Here is a 23,243-nt window from a genome sequence, read left to right as displayed (position 1 = left end):
ACCGAAGTTTCTGAATATACTATCAGATTCACCCAGATTCATTCGTGTGCTTCGATCATACTGTCAAACAGTAAACAAATTAATTTGAGAAAGCAAAATCAAAGATGTTGAATATAAAGGATGCTAGATTTAAATTTGGTATTGGAATGGCGGCTTAAAGATTAAATTTTGTATTCTTTTCGCCAGGGCCTGACAAACATTCATCGAGAGTTCATCCCAGACGTCTGGCAACGCTCTGCACATTTCTAGTATATTTTTCCGTCGATTTGAGTCCGCCGGTTATTGCCTCTCGTTCTCCCTCATAGGCGGCAAACTTGTTTCGTCGATCTGAGTACTAGGCTCAAATATGGTTGACCTGTTGACTTTGCTTATGCTTTACGAGCCACAGCTGTTCGGACTAGCTGTTATCGGATGGTGGATGTGATCTGTGAGAATCCCAACTGTTTCCCACGGAGGGACTGTGTGGGAAAAGGGAATTAAGCTACTAATCCATAGTATTAAAATAAAATAAAAGAAAGAAAAAGTACTTCTTAAACAGTTTGATAAAATTAAAGACCCCGTTCAAAATAAAATAATTATGATTACGCCACTGTGACTTTTGACGGACTGGTGATGGTGGCTCTGTGGAAAAACCAGTTCAAAAATCCTACCCGTTTCGCTTGGATAGGCAATGTTGCTACCAGATTTTGTTTGTTTTGTCGCTTTTACTTATAAAAATAAACAACCGTCATTTTCCTTCAGGCAGCCAATGCGTCCGATATGGATAGAAAACTCACATAAGTGAAACTAGGTTATAAAACTCGAAAGTTAGTGCTTTCAAAAAACACAAAATATCCATGAGGATATGCATTATTTTCTGAATATACTAAAAACTGGCGTCTGGCAACGCTCTGCACATTTTTAGTATTTTTTCCGTCGATCTGAGTACCGACGTGCAAAAAGGCACTGTGGAGAAGTGTTCGCCCGTTATTTGCCTCTCGCTTTCTCTCATAGGCTTTTTCTAGCTTAAACAATAAACATTGTGCAAATATGAAAATATGTGTCAAATGTAAAAGTTTTTTGGTGTAATGGATTTTGTATCGTTATCGATAGGAAACTCACTTTTTGTGGAGTTATTAGAAAAACGTCGTGTTCTAAAAATTTTGGTTTAAAACTAGAACTAATAATTCAAATACATATATGAAATTTGTACAAAAAGTGGATTTTCAGAGCTTTAGTCGTCGTTTTCCTAACATTTATGTTAGTAGACGACGAATATTGGGCACCGCTGCGGCAGATCGGAAGCAGAGTAGAGATGGACAAATATCGATGGTGCCCCGCCAAACATCGATGAAACCGATGTTTTGAAATAATCGGTTTCATCGATGTTGGCATCGATGTTTCTCCACCTCTATCGCGGTCCCACTTTATTCGCCAAGTCAACCACAGCCTACATCGCCCGCTGTTCCCAGTCGAATTTTTGTGTGCGCCAAATCCAGCGGGGGCCAAAATCAATAATCTGGTTGTGTGATTTTCGCGGCTTTTTTTTTGTGTTTTCTTTTAAAAAACAATCAATACCCGAAGGTAACGTGTGTAGACAACTAACAATTCACCTCAGTGTGCGTTTGCATTCGTTGACGCTTGACATATTGGTACACATTTTATTTTATTTTACCTTGTTTGTCGTTTTGAAAATTGCATGCGAACACGAATCGAATCAGAACCGAATCGAAATTAAAAGTTTGGAATTGCAATTCCACCAGCATCCCACGGGCTGAAAAAGGATTGTTCGGTTGTTGGATTGTGGTCGGTCGGCGAGGGTAGGGCAGGGGTCGCGATAGCGGGGGTTCTTAACCCAGAACGCTATAAAGGCCGCCTTACACGAGCCGAGTTCTCATGTGGGTTTTTGATTTTATCGCCTGGGGAAGCGCAAAAGAGCAACTACCTATGTATATGTACGTGGTTTTTTAAATTCCGACCTTTTACCGAAAGTGTCAGGTTCAATCCCATGACTGGGTACCAAAGCATACAGGACCTGCCAAAAAACGAGGTGGGAACTCGGCTCGTGCACAGGGCCCCAAACACTGCGTATGCACACACATGCAGTATTTGCTGGCACGCACATATTGCCTGTATGCATAAACTCTAAACAAATTTTTGGCCTGGCTGCGAAAAAAGCATGTTAATATCGTAGCAAAACCGAATGTCGCGTGATTATGACCGAATTACCTGCATCTGGGCCCAGGGATTTTATCTGAGTTGGTCAACACATGATTTCCGTGGAGTGCATGGCCTGCGTACTCACAAGCATTAACGTTAAACGCCCTATTTAAGTCTGCAAGTGTGTGCCTGCATTCCCCCGCTCCAGGAGCGGATCTGGATCCAAGGGGTTTGGGAAATGGTTTCACACACTATTTTACAAGTAATATCAACAAAAATTGGGTACTCCCGAAAAGTCTGAATCGGAATGTATTGCTGAAAGTTCAGCAGAAATGTACTGAACAGTTGCTGAACTGATGAAATTTCAGCAAGTTGAATTTGTATGGAACAGCTGACAAACCGCTGACCGAATTTCAGTATATATCTGCTGAATTTTTAGCAATTCAGAGACTCAAACGTTTCGGGAACACCCAAAAACTATTTCAGTTCCAATTCATTTAAGAAGCTACGATCTTAAATTGTATTAACACTCGACGATCCTATTGACTGGTTTGACCTATGTATTTGCCATATTCCCAAGTTGCCTACTCGAGTTAGTATAAATTTTTTCCGGCTGTGGAAAATTCTAGCAGATATACAATATCGGGTAGATTTAGCGAGCTGTAAAACAATTTGGGAAATTCAGTTAGTTGTTCGTCAGCTGTTCCATACAACTTCAACTTTCTGAAATTTAAACATTTAAGCAACCCAGGGGCTGCTAAAAATTTTGTTGAATTGCTGAAAAGCCAGGGAAATCGCTCTTTTCTACTAAAATTGGGAACGCAACACTGTTCCCAATATGAAAGTAATCACAAACTAGTGCAATATATACAAATAAAGAAGTTTACTAAGTCTATTGCTTGTTAATAAATCCAATAGTTGAACTTGTTGCTTTTCCTAGGTAATTTCCTAGAAATCAATCAAAAGCCGAGACAAACAAAGGGCTTTAGCTTGCTGAAACAGCTAATTGGAAATTTCAGCTGTAAACATTTTGGGTCATCCCTCAATTGCTATAAATGTATTTTTCAGCAATTCATTGAATTAGTCGTCCAGTATATACCAAAAAAGTTTTTCCCATTTTTGAGCTTTAAAAATTGGGAGTTGTCCGTGTTACTAAAGTTTTCCAATATTGTGGAAAAAAACTTAAATATATTTTAATCATTTAATTTTTTTTTAATTTTATATAATAGTTTTTATGTTTAACAATTTTAGGATTTTACAAGTTAAAAAAACTAAAACTATTAAGACACACACAATGAAATAATTGAAAAGATTTTTCCACAACTTCCATGTTATAAATATCATGTTCAGAACTTGTTTTACTCAAAATAAATGAAATGTTCATAATTGGTTAAAATTTCGGAGACGTTTGCAAAGAAGTCACCTATTAAGTCAACAACAATAAAAACAACAATAAAAACAGAAAAAATTTAAATATTATATTAAAGCCTACGTCGAGATCTATCGATTTGTGGTAATCCTAACTAGTGGACAATTAATACAAAAAATCTATTAACAATTTAAAATTATTCTTAATACGAATAATCCGTCTCGTAATTTGTCTCATAATTGTGTTTCAGAAACTGTAGACCCTAAAAGTGTGATCGTCATTTTTTTTTTCTTTTATAGCAAACGTTTTTTAGTTTAATAAAAATATTTTTTTATTACTCTGCTAACTGGTTTACGGTTGTTGTACGTACCTTTGGTATCGGTGCGCATGAGTGAGAGGACATGGGCGTAGTATACTTACTGGATACTGCTACTGGTGGGCTGTGGGTTGGGGGAACCTTGGTAGTTGGGTTATCGGTTCGTTTTGTATTCGGATTAGTTTTTAACGCTACTTACTCATTATACTTGCTGTTGATATTGTTGTTTTATGTGTATGACCCGACCTGACACTTTCGTATTTCACATATATAATACAATAGAATGGGCACAGAAACCAAGAGCAACAGTTACACAGGACAGATTTCAACAAGTGGCGGCAACCCCAAAGTGATGAAAGATTCTTTATCCTTAGTTCGTCAGACGGTCAATCAGCACTCGCAATCGAACCAGGTCCAGAACCAATTGAATTCTAATTCCAATTCGTATCCAAACGAAAGCGATAACGAACACGACAACAATTCGCGTGATATTCGAGCAAAACAGGAGGATATATCAAGAAAAGAGGCGATTGTTCCCTTTGTCCCCATATTTGTTGAAGAAGCCGACGTGATTCAAGGGGCCAAGGAACTGTTGAAGGTTATTCGACCGACCTGGGACCTCAGCCACGTCGAGTTTAAGGTAAAGTAAAGCTCATCCACCAAAAAACACTCACCCTCTCTCCACCCCCATATCATACCCCAAAAAAATTAAGGAATATCAAAACCATCAATGTCATATTCTCTACTCCATCAGATCAGGGTAGTTCGCAGATCGCAGATCGTTATCCGGCCCAAAAGATGATGATGATGAAGTATGTTTTTTTTTTATATCATTTATTACGATCACTAACTGGTGTGCGGAACGGGGGGATAACTTGTATACTCGTAGTTGCTAACACAGTTTGAACAGGGTTATTCCACAACCCACCTTCCAATAGTAATTATATAATATGTACAACGTACTCGCCGCTGCCTTGATAATTGTAAATAGACTTTGTTATATCAATGGAGACGGAGACCCATGGGATTGTTATTCGAAATTAACATTTTTACGCTGGTGTTAGTGTTAGGACTGCGAGAGTTTCGAATTCTGAGTGCCGAGACCGAGACGCAGTAGAAACCAGTTTGCTAATCTAGCGCTCGGCTCTGGGGGAAATAATTGTTCCTTACCATGGAGCGGGGAGCTGGGAGAACGGAGGAAAGGTAGGAGCCAAGAAATAGGCCTTCGCGCCAATTAGTTGGAGGCTCTAATGAAATCGCACGGTCTTATATACAAGGTGGCGCAAACAGGTGCAATTGACTCGAGTGTTTTTAACCGTCCGTCCGTCCGTCCATATTTCACAGATGAACCCAAAACTGATACGGCTGTTTTTTAGGGGCTTGATTTTAGTGTGTCCCGATTTGATAAGGGGACGCCTGTTGAGTTTAGAGGAAAGTACAAATGCCTGAAGCTGCTTTAATCATTCTTCTTTTGAAGTGGGGCGTTCTTGCCTTATCGGAAACCTACCCGCACGTCTTGACCTCACTATCTGTATACACCAATGTATGCATGACGTCTAATTGGTGTACACAGCTTGTACGAGAATTACTTATCAGCTAACAGCTCCAGTCAGAAATGTTGAGTGCTAAACGTTGGCAAATCGTTGATGGGCAACAAAAATGTTGTTCAATCTGTTAGGTGTTATATGTACAAGTATGCCTCATTTCGCTCTAACCATTAACTTGTAAAAGATTCATTATGGAAAGAGCCAGACTTAAGCCACACATGGTATAGAGTGTTGCTAAAGTTGTTGTGGGTTGTTTATTATATCGTAAACAACATTAAGAATGACCGCTTTAGGGACACTTGACGTCGCTGACTAAAAAAATTACAAATACTTATTGAAAAAGGGGATGATTCAGCGAAGTGTCAGCGGCACTGTTATCCAAATCTTTAAACTATTTAAATACAATTGCAAATTTTATATAAATTGAACAACGTATATTATGTAACAAGCATATAAACGATTTGTCAAACAAGCGTGCTTCTGATTTCACTTCACTTTTAGATTTTGAGTTATAGCTTAACAATTTTTTTTTTCGCACAATATGTAGCTCAAGCCGAGTAGTAAAGTTTAAGCCAAAACCATTAATCAGAGAACCCAACAATTATGGAAATTCTATTTGTTTTTTGTCAGACCATTCATCAGAATTCAAATATGCTGGTGCTCGCTCTAAAATAATAGCAGTAGAGCATATTTGTTCTTAATATCGTACGCTTCAAATAATAGTAAGTAATAAAGTAAATAATAAAAGAAAACAGTGAGCCAAAAAGTACAAAAGTATATCTTAAAATTCGTTGATTGCGTTTTATTGTTTAAGATGTTCTTCGTCAAAAAACTAGTTACCTATTTCAATGTTTCGATTGCTCAATGTACTGTTATCTTAAGTGGTCTTAAGGGCGATAACTTAGAAATATTGTTTATTGGTTATTTATTAGAGTTTCATTAGAAACTTCCAGGTGCGGTTAACATCGTATACGTAAACCCAATGTTGTTGAACTGTTTCAAGTAAATTTGTTACTATACGCCTAAAGTATTACTCCTATTCTTACATACATATATATTTGAACAACTCCTCCGTACAATGTACAAACGAACCCCTTCCTTCTTTGTTTCTTTCAGCTTTTCTTTGAATATTTTAATTGGATTTGTTTAATATTCCTTTATCTTATCTGTGCCTGTGTTTTCATTATGAAACGCACGGTATTCACGGTATTCATATGTATGTATCAATAATAGGGGGTCTTTCCGAGACGCTTAGCACGCAAATAACTAATGTCAAAAAGTTTATCACCGCAATTACACAAGTACTTTTGTATGTGCCTTAACACCATGTGCTGTGCTTCCCAACTTGAATATATGTACATAAGAAGCATGTGGAGTCGATAAGAAAGGTGCCGTAAGCCTTATAATGTAGCTTTTGAGCTCCGGCCTTAAAAATGAATTCTTGAACTACTAATAAATCTTTCTGTAGCAAATGGTAATAGGTGATGCAATAATTTAACGTACATAGTTATGCACTTAAAGCACGTAGAGGCCACTGACTAGAATTAGTCCTAACTCATTTCACCTCTCTTACTTGCGATGAGCACGAACTAAACCTAAACCGTAACATTTTGGTTCTTGATCATTTTAGAGTTTTACCGATGGAATCACGAACAAACTGGTCGGATGTTTCCATAATGAAATCTCCAAACTGAGAGATGAGAACGGCGGATCGTATCTACCTATCAAGACCCAGGGTCTGTCGCCAGTGCAGTCCGAGGATCCTGTCATCATCGAGAAGGACGATGAGGAGTTCACAGACGATCTGGCAGCGGACGGGGCACCTGTACAGTACTCCGATAACGTAGTGCTGGTCAGGATATACGGTAACAAAACGGACCTACTGATAGACCGCAAGGCGGAGACGCAAAACTTTCTTCTACTGCATACGTACGGCCTAGCGCCATCGCTGTATGCCACGTTCAAGAACGGCCTCGTCTACGAATACGTACCTGGAACCACCCTGAACACGGACAGTGTGCTCTGCCCAGAGATTTGGCCCTTGGTTGCCCGTCGCATGGCCGAGATGCATCGCAAAGTGAGGAAGCACGGGGACAGCTCGGCGACCAAACCATTGCCTATGATTTGGAAGAAGACGCAGAGCTTTCTGGATTTAGTACCTGAACGTTTTAGTGATGCTGAAAAACACAAAAGGTATGCCTGATTCCGGCTTCCCCCAGCGTTTCTCATTTTTCTTTCTTTTAATCCAATCCAATCCAATCCAATCCCTCGAATTGCAGAGTGAAAGAAACGTTTCTACCTATCGGCCGCCTGCGCGAGGAGTTCAACAAGCTGTATGAATACCTTGAGGCTCTGGACAGTCCGATTGTCTTCTCCCACAACGACCTTCTGCTGGGCAATGTCATTTACACGCAGAGCCTAAACACCGTGAACTTCATCGACTACGAGTATGCCGACTACAACTTTCAGGCGTTCGACATTGGCAACCACTTCGCGGAGATGTGCGGCGTGGACGAAGTCGACTACTCTCGCTACCCGAAGCGCGATTTCCAGCTGAAGTGGTTGAGGGTTTACTTGGAGGAGTACCTCCAGCGCAGCCACATTCAAAGCCAGGAAGTCGAGCTGCTCTACGTCCAGGTCAACCAGTTTGCACTGGCATCGCATATCTTTTGGACGGTGTGGTCCCTGTTGCAAGCTGAGCATTCCACTATCGATTTTGACTATGTTGGGTATGTAGTTGCTCTAGATAGAAACTAGATTTTAAGTGGATCCAAAGGTCCTTTCATCATTCAAACTAAAAATAGAAATTGAAATCGAAGTATTATCGTCATGTATATAGACATTTTATAGAAAGAGTTTTACCGAGATCAGCATGACATTAAGTGGAATTAGCAAGTCTGGTATATATTTTTAAAGAATTCCCAAATATTTATGGGCATCTAACTAGTCATAGGACACGCATCCAGAGCTATATTGACTCGGTTGTGTTTATGCTGAGAAAGAATATATAACCTTTGTATACATTTTAGGGATTTGGAAATCGGATTCCAAAAGTACTCATAAACAAGAAAAAAAATCAAGCTTCGGCCAGTTAAAGTTTATATATCCTCTCAGCTATTAGAAAAATAAAATATTCTATAAAACGATTAAATTTATTTTTTGTTTTTTTATGCGTATATGTTTAAAAGCAATGAAGCCATGTCATTTTGCCGATGGATTTGTTGATCGTTCCAATGACAGCTATATGAATCCGTTGATATTTATTAAAACTTAAACCGTAATTATAAAATAGAAAACCATAAGCATATCTTCGAGTATATTAAATGAACTATTATGTCTCTGGATATTAACCATTACCAGTAAATACTAATGCTCGTCTTTTCACTCTCTTTCGCCCCGTCTAGCTATGCATTTCTTCGTTACAATGAATACTTGGCCCGAAAGGTGGAGTTTTTGTCATTGACTGCAGCAAAGAACAATAAGTGATTTCTTTCTCCCGGCCACTCACCGCATTGGGAGTAACTGAATTATGTGCCCAGTGATATATGTGTAAACTAAGGCTGGAACGGGTCTCAATGTTATACATATGTATATAAAACGTGTGTTCAGAAATCAGAAACAAAAACTAGAGCAAACTTAAATTAGTGTCGTGTTCGTGCCAGCCTTAGTGTATGTACAGTGCTCACTCGAAACAGTGAACTAAGAAAACCCAAGGGTGTGCACTGAATCGAATTTGTTCACTATAACGAATCACAAAAAAATAAACATATTTTTAAACAAAACAAAAACGTTTTCAGCAACAAAGTCCTTTTTTTTTTAGTTTAAACGAAAATTTTTAAAAATTCACTTTTACCAAATGTTTACATAATCAAGTGTTCACTCTTAAGGGAGAGCACTGTATATATAAAGAATTTGTATATGTTCTTTAATTTGTATAAATTGATATTTTGTAGCCATAAATAAAACGAAGGTATGTACTTTAAAATATAAGCATTTATCAATCATTTTATTCAAGGCTTTTGTGATAGCGGGAATTTATCGCAAAAATTACGAAAATAATCTTTAAATGGGAAATAAGGATTTCCGTATGTTGACGCATTCTTTCAATCGAAGAAATTTGCTTTTGTTTTGAATAAAAACAATATACTTTCGCTATTTGTTTTTTAAATTAATTAATTAAATAAAAAAAGACTAGGCTCCTTATATACTTTATCATCCTTGCTTCCTGTGCTTTTTGGAGCATTTTGTCGTCCAAATAAGCATCAGGCATGGGTGACGTGATACAAATTTTCGAAGAGTGGGAGAAGTCGAATTTTCCCTTATGAATGGGAAAGTGGGTGGGTGACGAAACCTTCGAGACATATTTGGGGGATCAAAGCCATTTGGGAGACTAAAAAGAAAGTAAAGAAATTAGCTACTTTAATGATACTTGAATAAGTACGTTCTCTCAGACGAACGCGTTTAATGTGGGAGTATGGTCAATTCGTGTAAAAAAAGCCACATTTTTGAGAACTCTTTTTCAGGAAGCAGTTTAAATTATTATTATTATTTATTATATTAACTTTACAATGAGAGATTGAACGGTACGGCAATGGCAGCAATTACTCTGGAGCGTCTCGGAAAAAAGTTGAATGGCGGGGCTCATCATTGTTGGGGATTGTCTTATAGCCTGATTCCATTGCCGCATTAGTGGACTTTTTAAATGTGCCTGATTCCATTGGCGCATTAGCATTTAGTTAATGCTACTCCGACATGTGAGTGGCACGAACAGCTGATCTGGGCTTGTTTACTTTTGAATTTTAGCAAATCCAAAAGAAATTAATTAAAATTAATGAACATGAGTGAGTTTACTAAACTCTGTAATGCTCAGCAGGACATCTATATTGCGACTGAGACATTTGCCAACTTGAACGACAAAGAAGAGAAGCTGATTGCGTTGTTATGACGGGTTTGCAATGGAGACCACCACAGTTTCTAAGAAGGGCAAGGATCCCCGTATATGTGGGAGTTATTTTATGCCAGAGATCCAGCAGTAATGCATTGTGATACTGCGAGCAGAATTTGCAGCGTGCGCTCTAGGTTTCAGTCATTTTTATACAAAATAGATTTTATATTCAAAAGATATCAAAAATTGCGCCAACCTTGCTTATAGAAAACAGCTGTTGTAGTGGTGGCACGAACAAAATATCGTTAAACATCGGTATTTTCCGGTATTTCTTATAAAACGTTTGGGGCAAATGGTTTTTAATCGCATTTAAAAATCGCATTCATTTTAAATGCGGCGTTTAGCCTTATGGGATTCCCTGTGTAAATAAATCCGCATTAGGCTAAATGCGTTATAGTGCGCCAATGGAATCAGGCTTTAATTTCGCATGCATATAATTATTCATTAAGATAATATTTCGATAATATTCACGAACGCGATAATGTATCGATGAACGTTAAGATAGTTTTCTCAGCCCTGTCTAGGTGATGTTGCCATATCGGCCCGTCATTTTAAAATGACTGTTATAAAGCAACCTACTTTGGTCGATATCTTGTTGAATATTAACTTTACCGAAATAAGTCAATAAACAAAAAATGTATATTTCAAATAGACCTAGAACTTTTGACTTTTCGACTTTTAGTTGATTATCAATACAAGAAAACAGGACTTAATTCCATTTTACTTTATATTTTCTTTCCAGAAGTTAAACCAGAAGCTTAAGTATCAGCAGAAACCGCATATACATGTACATACGATTCAACCACAACATTTGGGGAAAATTAATTTTGATAAGAAAAAAATTGTATTTATAAGTAGATGTATGGCATCATATATATTTTAAGATATTTCTTAAACAAATGTACATACTTTTAGCAATTGCTAAAAAAATTTTCGCTTCTGCTTTTACATTTATTTTTAATAAAATATTAAATACACAATAATAACAATTCGATTTTTTTAATATCATAAATGCAATAATAAAGTTTTTATATTAAAATATGAAATTTACAACATGGTTAATTCAACATTTTAATATCAAAAAAATGTTAAATATATTAATACTTTTTTTGTGTAAAATTGATATTGTCGATATTTACATTTCGATGATATTAAACTGATAGGTCATGTATCACGCATAGAATGATACGGAATTGCTTTGGAATTAGTATCAGATCTTATCAATTTGTTTCTGTGTACGCTGAGTGAGACTGTGGATCTGAGGGTCCTTTTTGATAGAAAGTTTCTGTTTATTAACCATTTAAATTTAATTCTTCCAAAGGCGTATCCTGCTATTTACAGACCCATTCTCGAGACTGTCTGTGTATTCAGCATTTGTGCGTTCCAGGGTGGAATACTCTTATTTTATTTGGAATCCTACAGGCACTATTCATATTAATAGAATTGAGCGCCATCAAAAAAAAAATTCTTAAAATTTGCACTGCTACCGTTACATTTTTCTGAGCCAAGTCTATATCATACTCCAGCCAATGTTGCCTACTGCGTGGAATGAGTCAATTTGAAGGGCTTTGTGGTTGTTTAGCTCCTTGCCAGCGAGCATTCGCTTTTTTTTGAGGATCCGAGAAGAATATGCTCAGGCAAGTGCTTAGGGAGTATTTTATACGTAAAATTTAGTTTTAAGTTAAGTTTATAACTTGTAGCCAGATAAAGATTTAATCCATTGGTGGGGCTTTTCGAAAGTACAGCCACCCAAAGTAATATATTTAAGCTTGTTTTTACCGAACGACCAAGAGTACATTGACATGAAATTTGAACCAGCTGTCACTAACAATCCTGTCAACTCAAGAAAAAATAATTAGTCGGAAATGTTAGGCCCGCGAAGTTTAAATTGCAAACTCACCTTACTTTTTTCCCACAGAAGTATATTTAAATTAATGGTGCACCCTTTTTATACCCTTGCAGAGGGTATTATAATTTCAGTCAGAAGTTTGCAACGCAGTGAAGGAGACGTTTCCGACCCTATAAAGTATATATATTCTTGATCAGCATCACTAGTAGAGTCGATCTAGCCATGTCCGTCTGTCCGTCCGTCTGTCCGTCCGTCTGTCCGTCTGTCCGTCCGTTTATATGCAAACTAGTCTCTCAGTTTTAAAGCTATCTGCATGAAACTTTCCCAAAAGTTGTCTTTCTATTGCAGGTAGTATATAAGTCGGAACGAGCCGGATCGGACGACTATAGCATATAGCTCCCATAGGAACAATCGGAAAAATAAATGAAAAAAAATTATAACTTTGCTGTTTTTTAATTTTTTGTTTAGTTCTTCGACATATAGTAATGGTTAAATATTTTCGATTTACGGTTTAAATTTCATCAAAATCGGAGGACTATAGCATATAGCTCCCATAGGAACAATCGGAAAAATAAATGAAAAAAAATTATAACTTTGCTGTTTTTTAATTTTTTGTTTCGTTCTTCGAGATATGGTAATGGTTAAATATTTCAGAATTATGTTTTAAATTTCATCAAAATCGGACGACTATAGCATATAGCTCCCATAGGAACAATCGGAAAAATAAATGAAAAAAAATTATAACTTTTCTGTTTTTTAATTTTTTGTTTAGTTCTTCGACATATAGCAATGTTTAATTATTTTAGAATTATGTTTTAAATTTTATCAAAATCGGACGTCTATAGCATATAGCTCCCATAGAAATAATAAAAATATATAAAATAACTAACTAATAGTTGAGCTGCAAATCATCATAGTTTCAATGTTTTTCAGCATATACTCAAGTAAATCATAATTTAAATGTTTTCAAAAGTATTTAATTCATGCAATAGCTGCAAGGGTATATGAACTTCGGCATGCCGAAGTTTGCTTTCTTTCTTGTTAAAAAATAGTTTTCAAAACCAAGGTGATTTCTGTGGAACACCCATAATAATGTTGTTACAAGTTTTGTTAAATATTAGGCAAGCGAAGCCGCCTAGAGGTTGCCATATGGGGTATGTTTATGGTTTTTTTTAAATTATTATTATTTTATTTTATTGAAGAGCACTAAGATTGGGAATAAAACACAACAACCCAAAAAAGAAAATCGACAATTTTCGGTTTGGTAAACTACAAATATTTTGTTTATAAAGGCAGATTTTTACATGGATCTAAATGGGGTTTACAAGAACTTCAATTGATTTATTTACTTTATACAAAAGTTTCGCATAATTATGGTAAAATGTACAGATATAATTATACTGTAGTTCGGTTTCCGTCTCCTCCGAGTTTTTGAACAATCTAAAAAAATGAAAAGAGCAGAACGTTACAGTTAATCTTGGTAAGTCTGTTAGTACGCATGCTTATTAAAGACATTTCTACAAAATTAACGAATTGTTAGTTACCCATAAACAATAACAAAAACAAGACACAAGAAAACGCTCTATCACAGTTTGGTGTGAACGTATTATACTTTATTGCGATATATCGATATAATTTGAAAATCGATTTTTCAAGATAGCATATGAGAACGTTAATCGATAGCTTGTTGCGATAAGTTGCCCGTGCCCATCCCTAGCAATAACCAGCTTTCATACCTAAAGTAAAAAAGCAGAGAGGATTCACTTTCCTAACTTCCAATTTTACGTTTATCATGTCGAGCTATATTGCCAGGAGGGGTCCAGCAGTTCTCTGTAAGTATTGGCTCGGAAAAATGAGCGACACGCGTCGGATGCGCTAAAGTCCGCAAGGCCAGAATGTGATTACGTAAATATGTAATGCTGATTTTTTCCCTGCAGCTAATCTGGGTAGATGGGCCTACAACCTTTCCGGATTCAACCAATACGGTAGGAGGAGTAACTAGACCAATCATTGTTAGAGCCTCAACATCCGACTACGGCGTTTTACAGGTCTGCACCGTGACGATTGTCTGTACGAGAACGAGGACGTGAAAGAGGCCGTGCGCCGCCTGCCCCGCAAGTTGTACGACGAGCGCAACTACCGCATTATGCGGGCCCTCCATCTGTCAATGACCAAGACGATCCTGCCCAAGGAGCAGTGGACCAAGTACGAGGAGGACGTCAAGTACCTGGAGCCCTATCTGAATGAGGTCGTGAAAGAGCGCGAGGAGCGTGAGGACTGGGACAAGATCCACTAAATTATCGGCACCCACTTCTTTGGACTTGTAAATGTTGAAATACATACATAGCTTAGATAAACACCAATGTGGCTATCAAATCTAGTTTCTGCGTGGTCGATTGCGACTGGACCCTTTAGTTTATTCAATGGGACTTCTTAATCAAAGATGAGGTCGAAAATGTATGATGTATTACTGACGATGAGCAACTTATTTCCTATAAGAAGCTTCGTGCTACCTTACCTTTTGCAAAAATGGTAAATTTAACAGCGATCCCAATACCGGCACACGTCCCAGGAAATTAATGGCCACGGGGAAGAAGCCGCTGCAAGGAAAGAAGGAAAGTTTTAAACGAGGGGAAAGTTAATTGTCAAAAGTCCTTGATCTGTTTTGGGGAAATATCTTCTACGGTTCGAAATTTGTCGAAGCGAGACAATCGTCTCATTTGTGTTCATTTTATTGCTTTTGTCTGAAGATCAAGGCACACAAAACATGGTAAAAGCCAGGGATTATTGTTGTTTTCCGCCCACCACAAAATCCGCCTATATTGTCCTCGCAAAAGGACTAGCATGGTCCATCTTGTAGTAAATTGGGTTATATGAATATTTGTTTTCCTTAAGTTTTTTCATACCCTTGCAGAGGGTATTATAATGTCAGTCAGAAGTTTGCAAGCCGTGAAGGAGACATTTCCGTCCGTCCGTTTCTACAAAAACTAGTCTCTCAGGTTTAAAGCTATCTGCATAAAACTTTCCCAAAAGTTATTTTCCTATTGCAGGTAGTGTATAAGTCTAAACAAGCCGGATTATATATACTCTATAGGGTCGGAAACGTCTCCTTCAATGCGTTTCAAACATCTGACTGAAATTATAAATCCCTCTGCAAGTGTATAAAAACTGACTTAATGGAGGCACTCGTGGTTTCATAGCAATAATGTTCTTTTTTTATGATTTGTATAAAATAAAAATATGTTTACTTTAACAATAATATTCGATATATTGAAGCAAGTAAATAAGTGCTTCTGTTATGACCGAAAAAAACATATATTACCTTAGGAAATTAAAATATTCAATTTGCTCCACGAATTCTTTAGGTCAAATAATTTAAAGTAACCACCAGAGAACTTTTATAGAGCATAATAAATAAGTTTGGCTTTTAAGCTATTCTCTCTTAGACGAATTGTTTACTTGCCTGAACAGGTGTTTATTTGGTATTGCAAAGCAACATTCAAGTCCTCGATCTTTAGTAGAAATTTGATTCTTAACGAAAAAACTCATAAAATGAAAATCATTGCGGATATGCATAGATTAACCAACGTTAAGTTCATTGGTGCACCAAAAAAGCATTTTGTTTTGTTTGTTTTTTGGGGCCAGTTCTATGAGCTTTAATTGCAAATTCGCTATCAAACCTATCAATTATATTTTATTATGGTTTTATGGTACTCTGGCGCTCTGTCGCTGCTCTGCATTAGATAGGGCCGCTCATGATGCAACTATGTATAGTCGCTGTAAGCGAGGAGTGTTTTGATAAAAAGTTCGGCGCCCTTTTAAGCTAAATTATTATTATTGATTATTATTATTTTGAAATCGTTTGCTAAGCAAAGGGTATCTACTAGGCGGGAAACTCGACTACAGCGTACCTTCTTGTTTTAAGTAAACATACCTAAGTATGTAATTATCCTAATGGAAACCACAGGATAGGGTATACCCGTATGATTTTTAATAACTACCAATTAAGCATTTTAATAGGAATATCCATTCTTTTAATAAATTTAACGGCTTCAGGAAAAAATTCTTCAAATTTGCACTGCAGCCGATTCATTTTTTTGTAACCAATTCGCTCAGGGAATATTATATACGCAATAGTTTTAGAGTTATGTATATGACTTATTAGCCAGATAAGGATTCAATCTATTGGCTAAATTAATAAATAAATAAATTTGTTGTTCCTAACGATATACTATTCGTTGGTTTTCCTTTATCAAAACCTGGCAATTATATTCAGAGATTAACAAACAAAGGTCCTAGCCAGATGCCTTGGAACTCTTCTCTACTTGTACTCTAAGATTCACAAATGACTTTGAGGGTTTGGCTTAAAGATATATACCGATAAACTTATGTTTTTTGTCCAAGTCAAGTGAGATTTAACTTAATTCGTAAAGTCCCTAAGAACACGCGAAGTGGAAAGACCACGGACTGCGTGATCGGTTAAAACGGCTTAACACTCATCCGAATGAAACATAACCCAAGTGCTGCTAACCTGAACAGGGCGAAAAATCCATAGGATTCAATAATCATGCCAATGATGGGGAAGCCCAGTAGGACGATGACGATTCCCCCGAAGAAGGCAGTCGTTCCTTTGACTTTGTGCCTTTGGAAGAAAAAGCGCAGGGTGCGCTCCACACCAATGACACAACCCAGTCCCGATATGAATAGAATCTGCGGGAAGAGTCAATTGCTATTATTATACACCTCACGGCGATGCAATGCAGATGCAGCTGGGCACGTACATTGCCTATGGCGAGCAAGCCTTTGTCGAACAGCAGCAGCATACCAAGGAACAGAAACGAGATGCCAAAACCAGCCAAGCCGATGCCAATTTCTGTGGGAGGGTTTCAATGAGCGTGGGTCTGGTTTGTGGTCCGGATCATCAACGACGACTTACTTTGCAGATCTGTTACCTCAATCATTTTGTGTTGGGGTCTGCTTTAATTTGACAGCGAAAAAAAAATCCACGTAAACACCAATTCAATTTTAAAGCACGAACAGCTGATTTCCACTTTCATTCAAAGTTTCGTGCAAACGAATGTAAACAATGATTGCAGGGCTGCTATGAGGCAGTGTTGCAAAACGACCGGAGAACCAATAACATAAAATTAATACTTTTGTGTGAAGTGAACTTTATTTATTTTGCTTTGGATTTCATTTCTAAGGTTCGACATAAATCTTTAGTCTGCGTAAAAATTACAAAACGGCGTATATCGAGTATTAATAATGTTCCATTCTCACGTGTTTCGCGATATATTTATGTGTATACACATTTCGATAGACTCTTCGATAGTCATCTACCAGCCCTAGTCGTCACATCTCTAATTTATTTTCACACGCCATTTTAAAATAAAATTTGTAGGGAACTGACGCTATATCCATTCAGGCAGTTTGAAAGCAGAGAGTATTGAAACTCCTGCTACCGTATTGATCGAAAGGAGACCGTTTGCAACGTTTATTAGTCATGGAGCGTAAGTAGAGCCTATATCCGCGTTGGTATGTTCGAGAAAACACTGAAATATGTGCACTCTAGGTGGCGGTTATGGTGGTGGTGCCGGACAGGGGTATAATAATTTCGCTGTCCCCCCACCAAACTACCAGCAAATGCCAAGTAAAACTGGTAACTACAACGAGCCACCTCCGAACTACAGCAAACAAGGCGGTGGTAAGGCGTACGCTAAATCCCAGCATTGAACGCTGCTCTATATCGACACATTCATGTTTTAGGTTATGATTCCGGTCATCGTGGTTCTGGCGGCGGCGGAGGTGGTGGCGGCGGTTCATGGAACGACAGAGGAGGCAATTCCTACGGGTATGTTATTAACTATAGCTAGTATATCTATACGGGTACAGATACAAATCATGGGTAGAGTTCCGTTTTTACGGTGGTTATAAGAGCTATAAGCAGTGTACGAACTTAAACATTTTTGATTCAAATCAGCCCAACCGACGAAAATCGAGCCAGTCTCAAAAACATAATAATGTGTAATGTGATCAAAGATAATCCGCTGTGGCGGAGTAAGCGCCAGAAAGTATGAAAATGCAAACGATGCGAACGTGCGTCGAAGTGTGAAATGCAATTCGAGCGAAATAATTTGGACTGGTGAAAAGCGCGTAGAAAACATCTGAGCGTTTTATCCCTTCAGCTCTTCAGCTGCTCTCAAAAAAGTATTCACTTATTTGGTTATTTATTATTAACACGGCATGTCTGTATATTTTGTGTATGTATGTTCTTTTTTCGAAACGCCGAGCATAACATGAGAAACTGGTATTGTAAAAAGGTTTTGATGATGCAAATGTATTGAATGGTAAATCGCCCTGGTGGGGATACAGATAATGGCTGCACCGAAGACTCTAAAAAGTAGTGGCTCAACAGCCATTGAAATCGGTATGCAATGTTCGCTTGCTGAGATCTATAATGAATTGCCTGGTTCTTCCATAGAAAATCTCGCGCACATTTAATTATAATTGTTTCGCTTTTAACATATTATCCATCCCTACGTGAACATTTTCAACATGACATTTTACAAGCACAACCATTTCGAAATACACTAAAACTGAAAAAGTGTGGACCAACAGTGTAAAAAAACAACAAAAAAGTGTAACAGGCATGAACATTTATAGGCCATTTATATAAGATATGGAATTAATATTATTATGAATCAATCATATGAACCACGAAATCCCCAAAAAAATTAATCAACCATATAATGATCCTTTTGGGACTATTATTCATACTAAAGCTCGAAAAAAACAAGAAATATCTAAAAAAAAAAAAAAAAAAAGAAAAACAGTATGAAATACATAACAAATGGTTTGGAGGGGCTGGTATACTTCCGATTTTTTTTAAATAAATTATTTATGTATAGTCACATAATTTTACTTCAATTATCACAGATTCTAAATAAAATATTGTAGATAAATAGAGACGATAACTATTTTAAATTTAAGGTACAACATAATCTCTAGCAAATTTAATCTAAGATACGATTTTATATTCTTTATTCACATATTTATATTTATGAGAGGTATCAATTTTTTTGCAACTAAACTTTAGTATTTACCACTACTGACTTCGAAATCGATTTTATTGCTAGGACTAGCTTTAAGATAATACTAATGATTTTTACCTTATGGTTTTAATGTATTGTACAATATAATATTGTGTTAGTATTGATATTATTTGAGCATAAGACATATGTATAAGACATTAGCTGGACTTAACAAAAGGGTCCTAGGAGAGATTGCTTCTCTTGCATCCCTTTCGTTTTCGTGCATTTGGATTCCAATATGGAAAGATGTTGACAATATAAGACTACAAAGGCTTAGAGTAGATGTTTAAGAGTATATCTATATACATAAACTACGTTGTCCTCCTTAGCAGTTTGATCAGTGATTGTCCCACTTGATTCTGGATATTATGATGGAAATTATCAAAACGAATATCCGCTGTTTTACTGTCGTCACTGAACGAACTGCGCCGGGTGCTATTAAGATGGTATTAGATACCTTAATGTCCAAAAATCAATATGTATTAAAGGGATCCTAGGCGTATACCTCACCATACTGCATTAAAACCAAAATCAAAGCATTAAATAAGTTATTCAATATCCTCTTTTAGAAATGGAGGCGCCAGCAAGGACAGCTACAACAAAGGTAAAAATAATGCAAATAATTGCAATCATATCGAGTAATGTATACCAATATTTTTCTACATATTGAACTTGAACCTAAAAACAAAATGAAAAAACCGAACCGATCAGTTCCAACGCAAAAAAAAAAAAAAAAAAAAAATAGATAAGAAAATCGTAGCAAAGAAAAATGTTTCTTTCCTGGCGGCATTCTTTGTGGGTGTTATCCATTATAAATCTGTCGAAAAGCCCACGTGGCGTGGCCTTTACAGTGTAATTAGTGTACTTCAAACTCGTTGATCTTGTTTGATCAATTATGGTTAACGACCGACTTGGTCTTCGAGGGTTACTTAATATTAAATTTCTGTGAAATGTTAAGTGTACGTCAAGCGTTGTCACGAATTATAGGCTCAATACAGAGTTACAGGCTAACTCCTGGCAATTCGAGGTCATTGCTATTGGCCGGGTCACCTGTTTGTGTTTGTTGTACCACCAGTACCAGTACCTGTACCTGTACCAGTACCAGTACCAGTCTAGCTTTGAAAGCTCGAATCCCACTCAAAGTGTCCCCATGTCTCTCCCCGAGCCCACTAAAGGTTTAGAATACACCTCGAAATTATGGTTTCAAATACAAGTAAAGGCGCAGAGACGCTATCCTGGTTCTTATATGTTAATATCACGGAACAGCTAAGGGATAGGATTCGATACTATGCAGGGGCATGTACTGTAAAGAACTTCGGCCTTCACCTTCGTTGCGTTTTCGGTGGTTGAAACGAGGGGAACAATTCTAAAAGAGAAAAAACAGTCCCATGCTAAGCTGTTCTCTGCATTCTCAGCGGTTTCTAATATCCTGTTCGCTTTTGTAGGACCCGGTGGATATTCGGGCGGCGGTGGAGGAGGCGGCGGGGGCTCCAGTGGCGGCGACATGATCACCCAGGAGGACACGATCTTTGTCTCGGGCATGGATCCATCCACCACAGAGCAGGACATTGAAACTCACTTCGGAGCCATCGGTATAATCAAGGCAAGTCATCATCGGACTCTCCCAACAGGCGACAAGCCGTTTTGACCATTCCTTTTTCCTACCTTGTATTTTGACTCAACAGAAGGACAAGCGCACTATGAAGCCAAAGATTTGGCTGTACAAGAACAAGGAGACCGGCGCCTCCAAGGGAGAGGCCACTGTCACCTACGACGACACCAATGCGGCGCAGTCCGCCATCGAGTGGTTCGACGGCCGCGACTTCAACGGGAATGCGATCAAGGTCTCCTTGGCCCAGCGGCAGAACAACTGGAACAAGGGCGGCGGAGGTCGCGGAGGATTCGGTGGTCGCCGGGGAGGCGGCGGAGGTGGTGGTGGTGGCGGCGGTGGAGGCCGATTTGATCGCGGAGGTGGTGGCGGCGGCGGCAATGGAGGCGGAGGCGGCCGCTTTGACCGGGAAGGCGGCGGCGGACGGGGCGGCGGAGGAAGTGCTGGCGGCGGCGGTGGCAACGTGCAGCCCCGTGATGGCGACTGGAAGTGCAACAGCTGCAACAACACCAACTTTGCCTGGCGAAATGAGTGCAATCGGTAAGTAAAACTTACATATAAAGGGGTTATGTATATGTATATTTTGGAGTTATAGCATTCTAGATATTTAATAATCGTCGATAGTAATTATAGTCGATCAAAATATAATTAACATAAAACACAGACGACTGTCTAGTGTTTTTAAGTCGATGACAAAAATAACTTAAAAACAACTGAACTGATCTTTCTGAAATTTCTCCAGATTATTTTATATATAAAAATGTAGGGTTTAATAATTCTGTTTTTATTTGTTCGATAAAAATTGAGCTTTTATAACAAAAACAGGTAATGTTTACTTACTTTTAGATAACATATTGATCGTCTAAAACAGTTCCGTAGTGTTCAATAATAAAAAAATGCCTAGTATATAATCCCTTAAATTGTCTCGGCAAAAATTAAAAAAAATATGTATATTTTAGTATAGTAAAATGAGGAAAAATGTTGATATTCAATTGGGTATCTTGATTAAATTACATTTGCAATAATCTTATATTTTATTTAGTGTATTGCAAGTAACTAACTAACTAACCAACGAAACTACTGAATAAGTTGCGTTACAAACCCAGAGATGGATTCCGACTGTAACCCCTGTTTTATTTACAGATGCAAGACGCCCAAAGGCGACGACGAAGGTTCCAGCGGTGGTGGTGGCTACGGAGGTGGCGGCGGCGGAGGCTACGAACGGAACGATCGCGGATCCGGCGGTGGAGGATATCAGAACAGGGACCGCGGGGGCAACTCCCAAGGAGGCGGCGGTGGCGGAGGATACTCGCGCTTCAATGACAACGGCGGTGGCGGCGGCGGAGGACGTGGTGGCCGGGGAGGCGGAGGAGGGGGCGGAAACCGGCGCGAAGGAGGCGGTCCAATGCGGAATGACGGTGGCATGCGTTCTAGGCCATACTAAGAACAGCCAATCAATGGCACCTATTTTTTCACATTTACGTATTAATGGTAGCGAGTACTCTTTTAATTGTACTTTTAAATTTACCAGTCAGAGCTAAATATAAATACCAGCACATCTTCATTTTAACCGATTTCTAGCCAACACGGACACGGTTATCGCTCGTTTTGACTGAACTTATATATATTGTAATCTAATTTAACAATTGTAACATGGTACATACAAATAAAATACATTATATATATATATACATATATGTGTATAACTTATATATCGAAAAAAATATATAACTTATATATATATATATGTATATAATTTAAACAACAAAAACGTTATTCTGTGTTTTTGGTTTATTTAAAGGCCAAATTCAGAACGCAGTGAAGGAGACATCTCCGACCCTATAAAGTATATAGTAGTGATCAGCATCACTAGGAGAGTTGATCTAACCATGTCCGTCCGTTTCTACGCAAACTATTCTCTCAGTGTGAAAGTTATCTGCATGAAACTTTCCCAAAAGTTGTCTTTCTATTGCAGGTAGTACATATGTCGGAACGGGCCGAATCGGACGACTATAGCATTTAGCTCTCTTAGGAACAAAATAAATATAAAAAAATTATAACTTTTTTTTTTGCAATTTTATTTAGAAATTCTTTTGCACAAATTAATAATTTGACAGTTCAGAATTGCGCTTTTAATTTTATTAAAATCGGAGAACCATATATAGCTGCCATAGGAACTATCAAATAATTAAGCTGCAAATCATCATAGCTTCAATTCTTTTAAACATACACGCAAGTAAATCATAATTTTAATGTCTTCAAGAATATTTAATTTTTGCAAGAGTATATGAACTCCGACTTGCCGAAGTTTGCTTTCTTTCTTGTGATTTTTTAGTTTTATTTATTACGTTGTATTTTCTGTTCATATTAAAACCTGT

General features: G+C 37.7%; 4 protein-coding genes across 7 annotated transcripts; 3 read left to right on the top strand and 1 right to left on the bottom strand.

Moving 5' to 3' along the window:
* The first annotated feature begins 1,397 nt into the window (after positions 1-1,397).
* On the top strand, positions 1,398-9,356 carry LOC108141621 (ethanolamine kinase). 2 transcript variants are annotated; one of them, XM_017265087.2, is made up of 5 exons: positions 1,398-1,563; positions 4,107-4,464; positions 7,002-7,564; positions 7,651-8,100; positions 8,776-9,356. In XM_017265087.2, exons 2-5 carry the CDS (start codon positions 4,108-4,110, stop codon positions 8,855-8,857), a joined length of 1,452 nt encoding a protein of 483 aa, XP_017120576.1. In that variant the 5' UTR covers positions 1,398-1,563; position 4,107; the 3' UTR covers positions 8,858-9,356. The 2 variants fall into 2 exon arrangements, with proteins under 2 accessions (XP_017120576.1, XP_041566600.1); XM_041710666.1 differs by lacking the exon at positions 1,398-1,563 and adding an exon at positions 1,612-1,631.
* A 4,062-nt stretch (positions 9,357-13,418) lies between these two features.
* On the bottom strand, positions 13,419-17,248 carry LOC108141630 (vesicle transport protein GOT1B). The gene is made up of 5 exons (XM_017265101.2): positions 17,102-17,248; positions 16,947-17,038; positions 16,697-16,875; positions 14,684-14,765; positions 13,419-13,605 (listed from the first exon to the last, which is right to left on the bottom strand). Exons 1-5 carry the CDS (start codon positions 17,124-17,126, stop codon positions 13,561-13,563), a joined length of 423 nt encoding a protein of 140 aa, XP_017120590.1. The 5' UTR covers positions 17,127-17,248; the 3' UTR covers positions 13,419-13,560.
* Positions 13,864-14,528, top strand: LOC108141631 (cytochrome b-c1 complex subunit 7). The gene is made up of 3 exons (XM_017265102.2): positions 13,864-13,997; positions 14,103-14,150; positions 14,214-14,528. Exons 1-3 carry the CDS (start codon positions 13,958-13,960, stop codon positions 14,459-14,461), a joined length of 336 nt encoding a protein of 111 aa, XP_017120591.1. The 5' UTR covers positions 13,864-13,957; the 3' UTR covers positions 14,462-14,528.
* Positions 17,249-17,536: 288 nt separating the features above from the next.
* LOC108141624 (RNA-binding protein cabeza) lies at positions 17,537-22,554 on the top strand. 3 transcript variants are annotated; one of them, XM_017265091.2, is made up of 7 exons: positions 17,538-17,675; positions 17,738-17,869; positions 17,932-18,016; positions 19,826-19,860; positions 20,702-20,859; positions 20,942-21,405; positions 22,009-22,554. In XM_017265091.2, the coding sequence occupies exons 1-7, from the start codon at positions 17,669-17,671 to the stop codon at positions 22,307-22,309; spliced, it is 1,182 nt and encodes a 393-aa protein (XP_017120580.1). In that variant the 5' UTR covers positions 17,538-17,668; the 3' UTR covers positions 22,310-22,554. The 3 variants fall into 3 exon arrangements, with proteins under 3 accessions (XP_017120581.1, XP_017120580.1, XP_017120582.1); XM_017265092.2 differs by lacking the exon at positions 19,826-19,860 and having other exon boundaries at positions 17,537-17,675; XM_017265093.2 differs by lacking the exons at positions 19,826-19,860; positions 22,009-22,554 and having other exon boundaries at positions 20,942-21,050.
* Positions 22,555-23,243: the final 689 nt, after the last annotated feature.

The sequence above is a fragment of the Drosophila elegans genome, unplaced genomic scaffold (assembly GCF_018152505.1).
Source record: "Drosophila elegans isolate 14027-0461.03 unplaced genomic scaffold, ASM1815250v1 contig_149, whole genome shotgun sequence".
Lineage (NCBI taxonomy): Eukaryota > Metazoa > Arthropoda > Insecta > Diptera > Drosophilidae > Drosophila > Drosophila elegans.
Note: the sequence above shows the minus strand (reverse complement) of the source record. Positions and strands in the feature narration are given on the sequence as shown.

Coding starts and splice junctions, on each gene's coding strand:
- LOC108141621 (XM_017265087.2), top strand. CDS start 4,108: ATGGGCACAGAAACCAAGAGCAACAGTTACACAGGACAGATTTCAACA. Junction 4,465..7,001: donor TCAGCCACGTCGAGTTTAAG/GTAAAGTAAAGC, acceptor TGATCATTTTAG/AGTTTTACCGATGGAATCAC. Junction 8,101..8,775: donor ATCGATTTTGACTATGTTGG/GTATGTAGTTGC, acceptor CGCCCCGTCTAG/CTATGCATTTCTTCGTTACA.
- LOC108141631 (XM_017265102.2), top strand. CDS start 13,958: ATGTCGAGCTATATTGCCAGGAGGGGTCCAGCAGTTCTCT. Junction 13,998..14,102: donor GAGGGGTCCAGCAGTTCTCT/GTAAGTATTGGC, acceptor TTTTCCCTGCAG/CTAATCTGGGTAGATGGGCC. Junction 14,151..14,213: donor TTCCGGATTCAACCAATACG/GTAGGAGGAGTA, acceptor GGCGTTTTACAG/GTCTGCACCGTGACGATTGT.
- LOC108141630 (XM_017265101.2), bottom strand. CDS start 17,126: ATGATTGAGGTAACAGATCTGCAAA. Junction 17,039..17,101: donor TGAGGTAACAGATCTGCAAA/GTAAGTCGTCGT, acceptor ACCCTCCCACAG/AAATTGGCATCGGCTTGGCT. Junction 14,766..16,696: donor GGATTTTTCGCCCTGTTCAG/GTTAGCAGCACT, acceptor CTTTCCTTGCAG/CGGCTTCTTCCCCGTGGCCA.
- LOC108141624 (XM_017265091.2), top strand. Junction 17,870..17,931: donor CTACAGCAAACAAGGCGGTG/GTAAGGCGTACG, acceptor TTCATGTTTTAG/GTTATGATTCCGGTCATCGT. Junction 18,017..19,825: donor AGAGGAGGCAATTCCTACGG/GTATGTTATTAA, acceptor ATCCTCTTTTAG/AAATGGAGGCGCCAGCAAGG.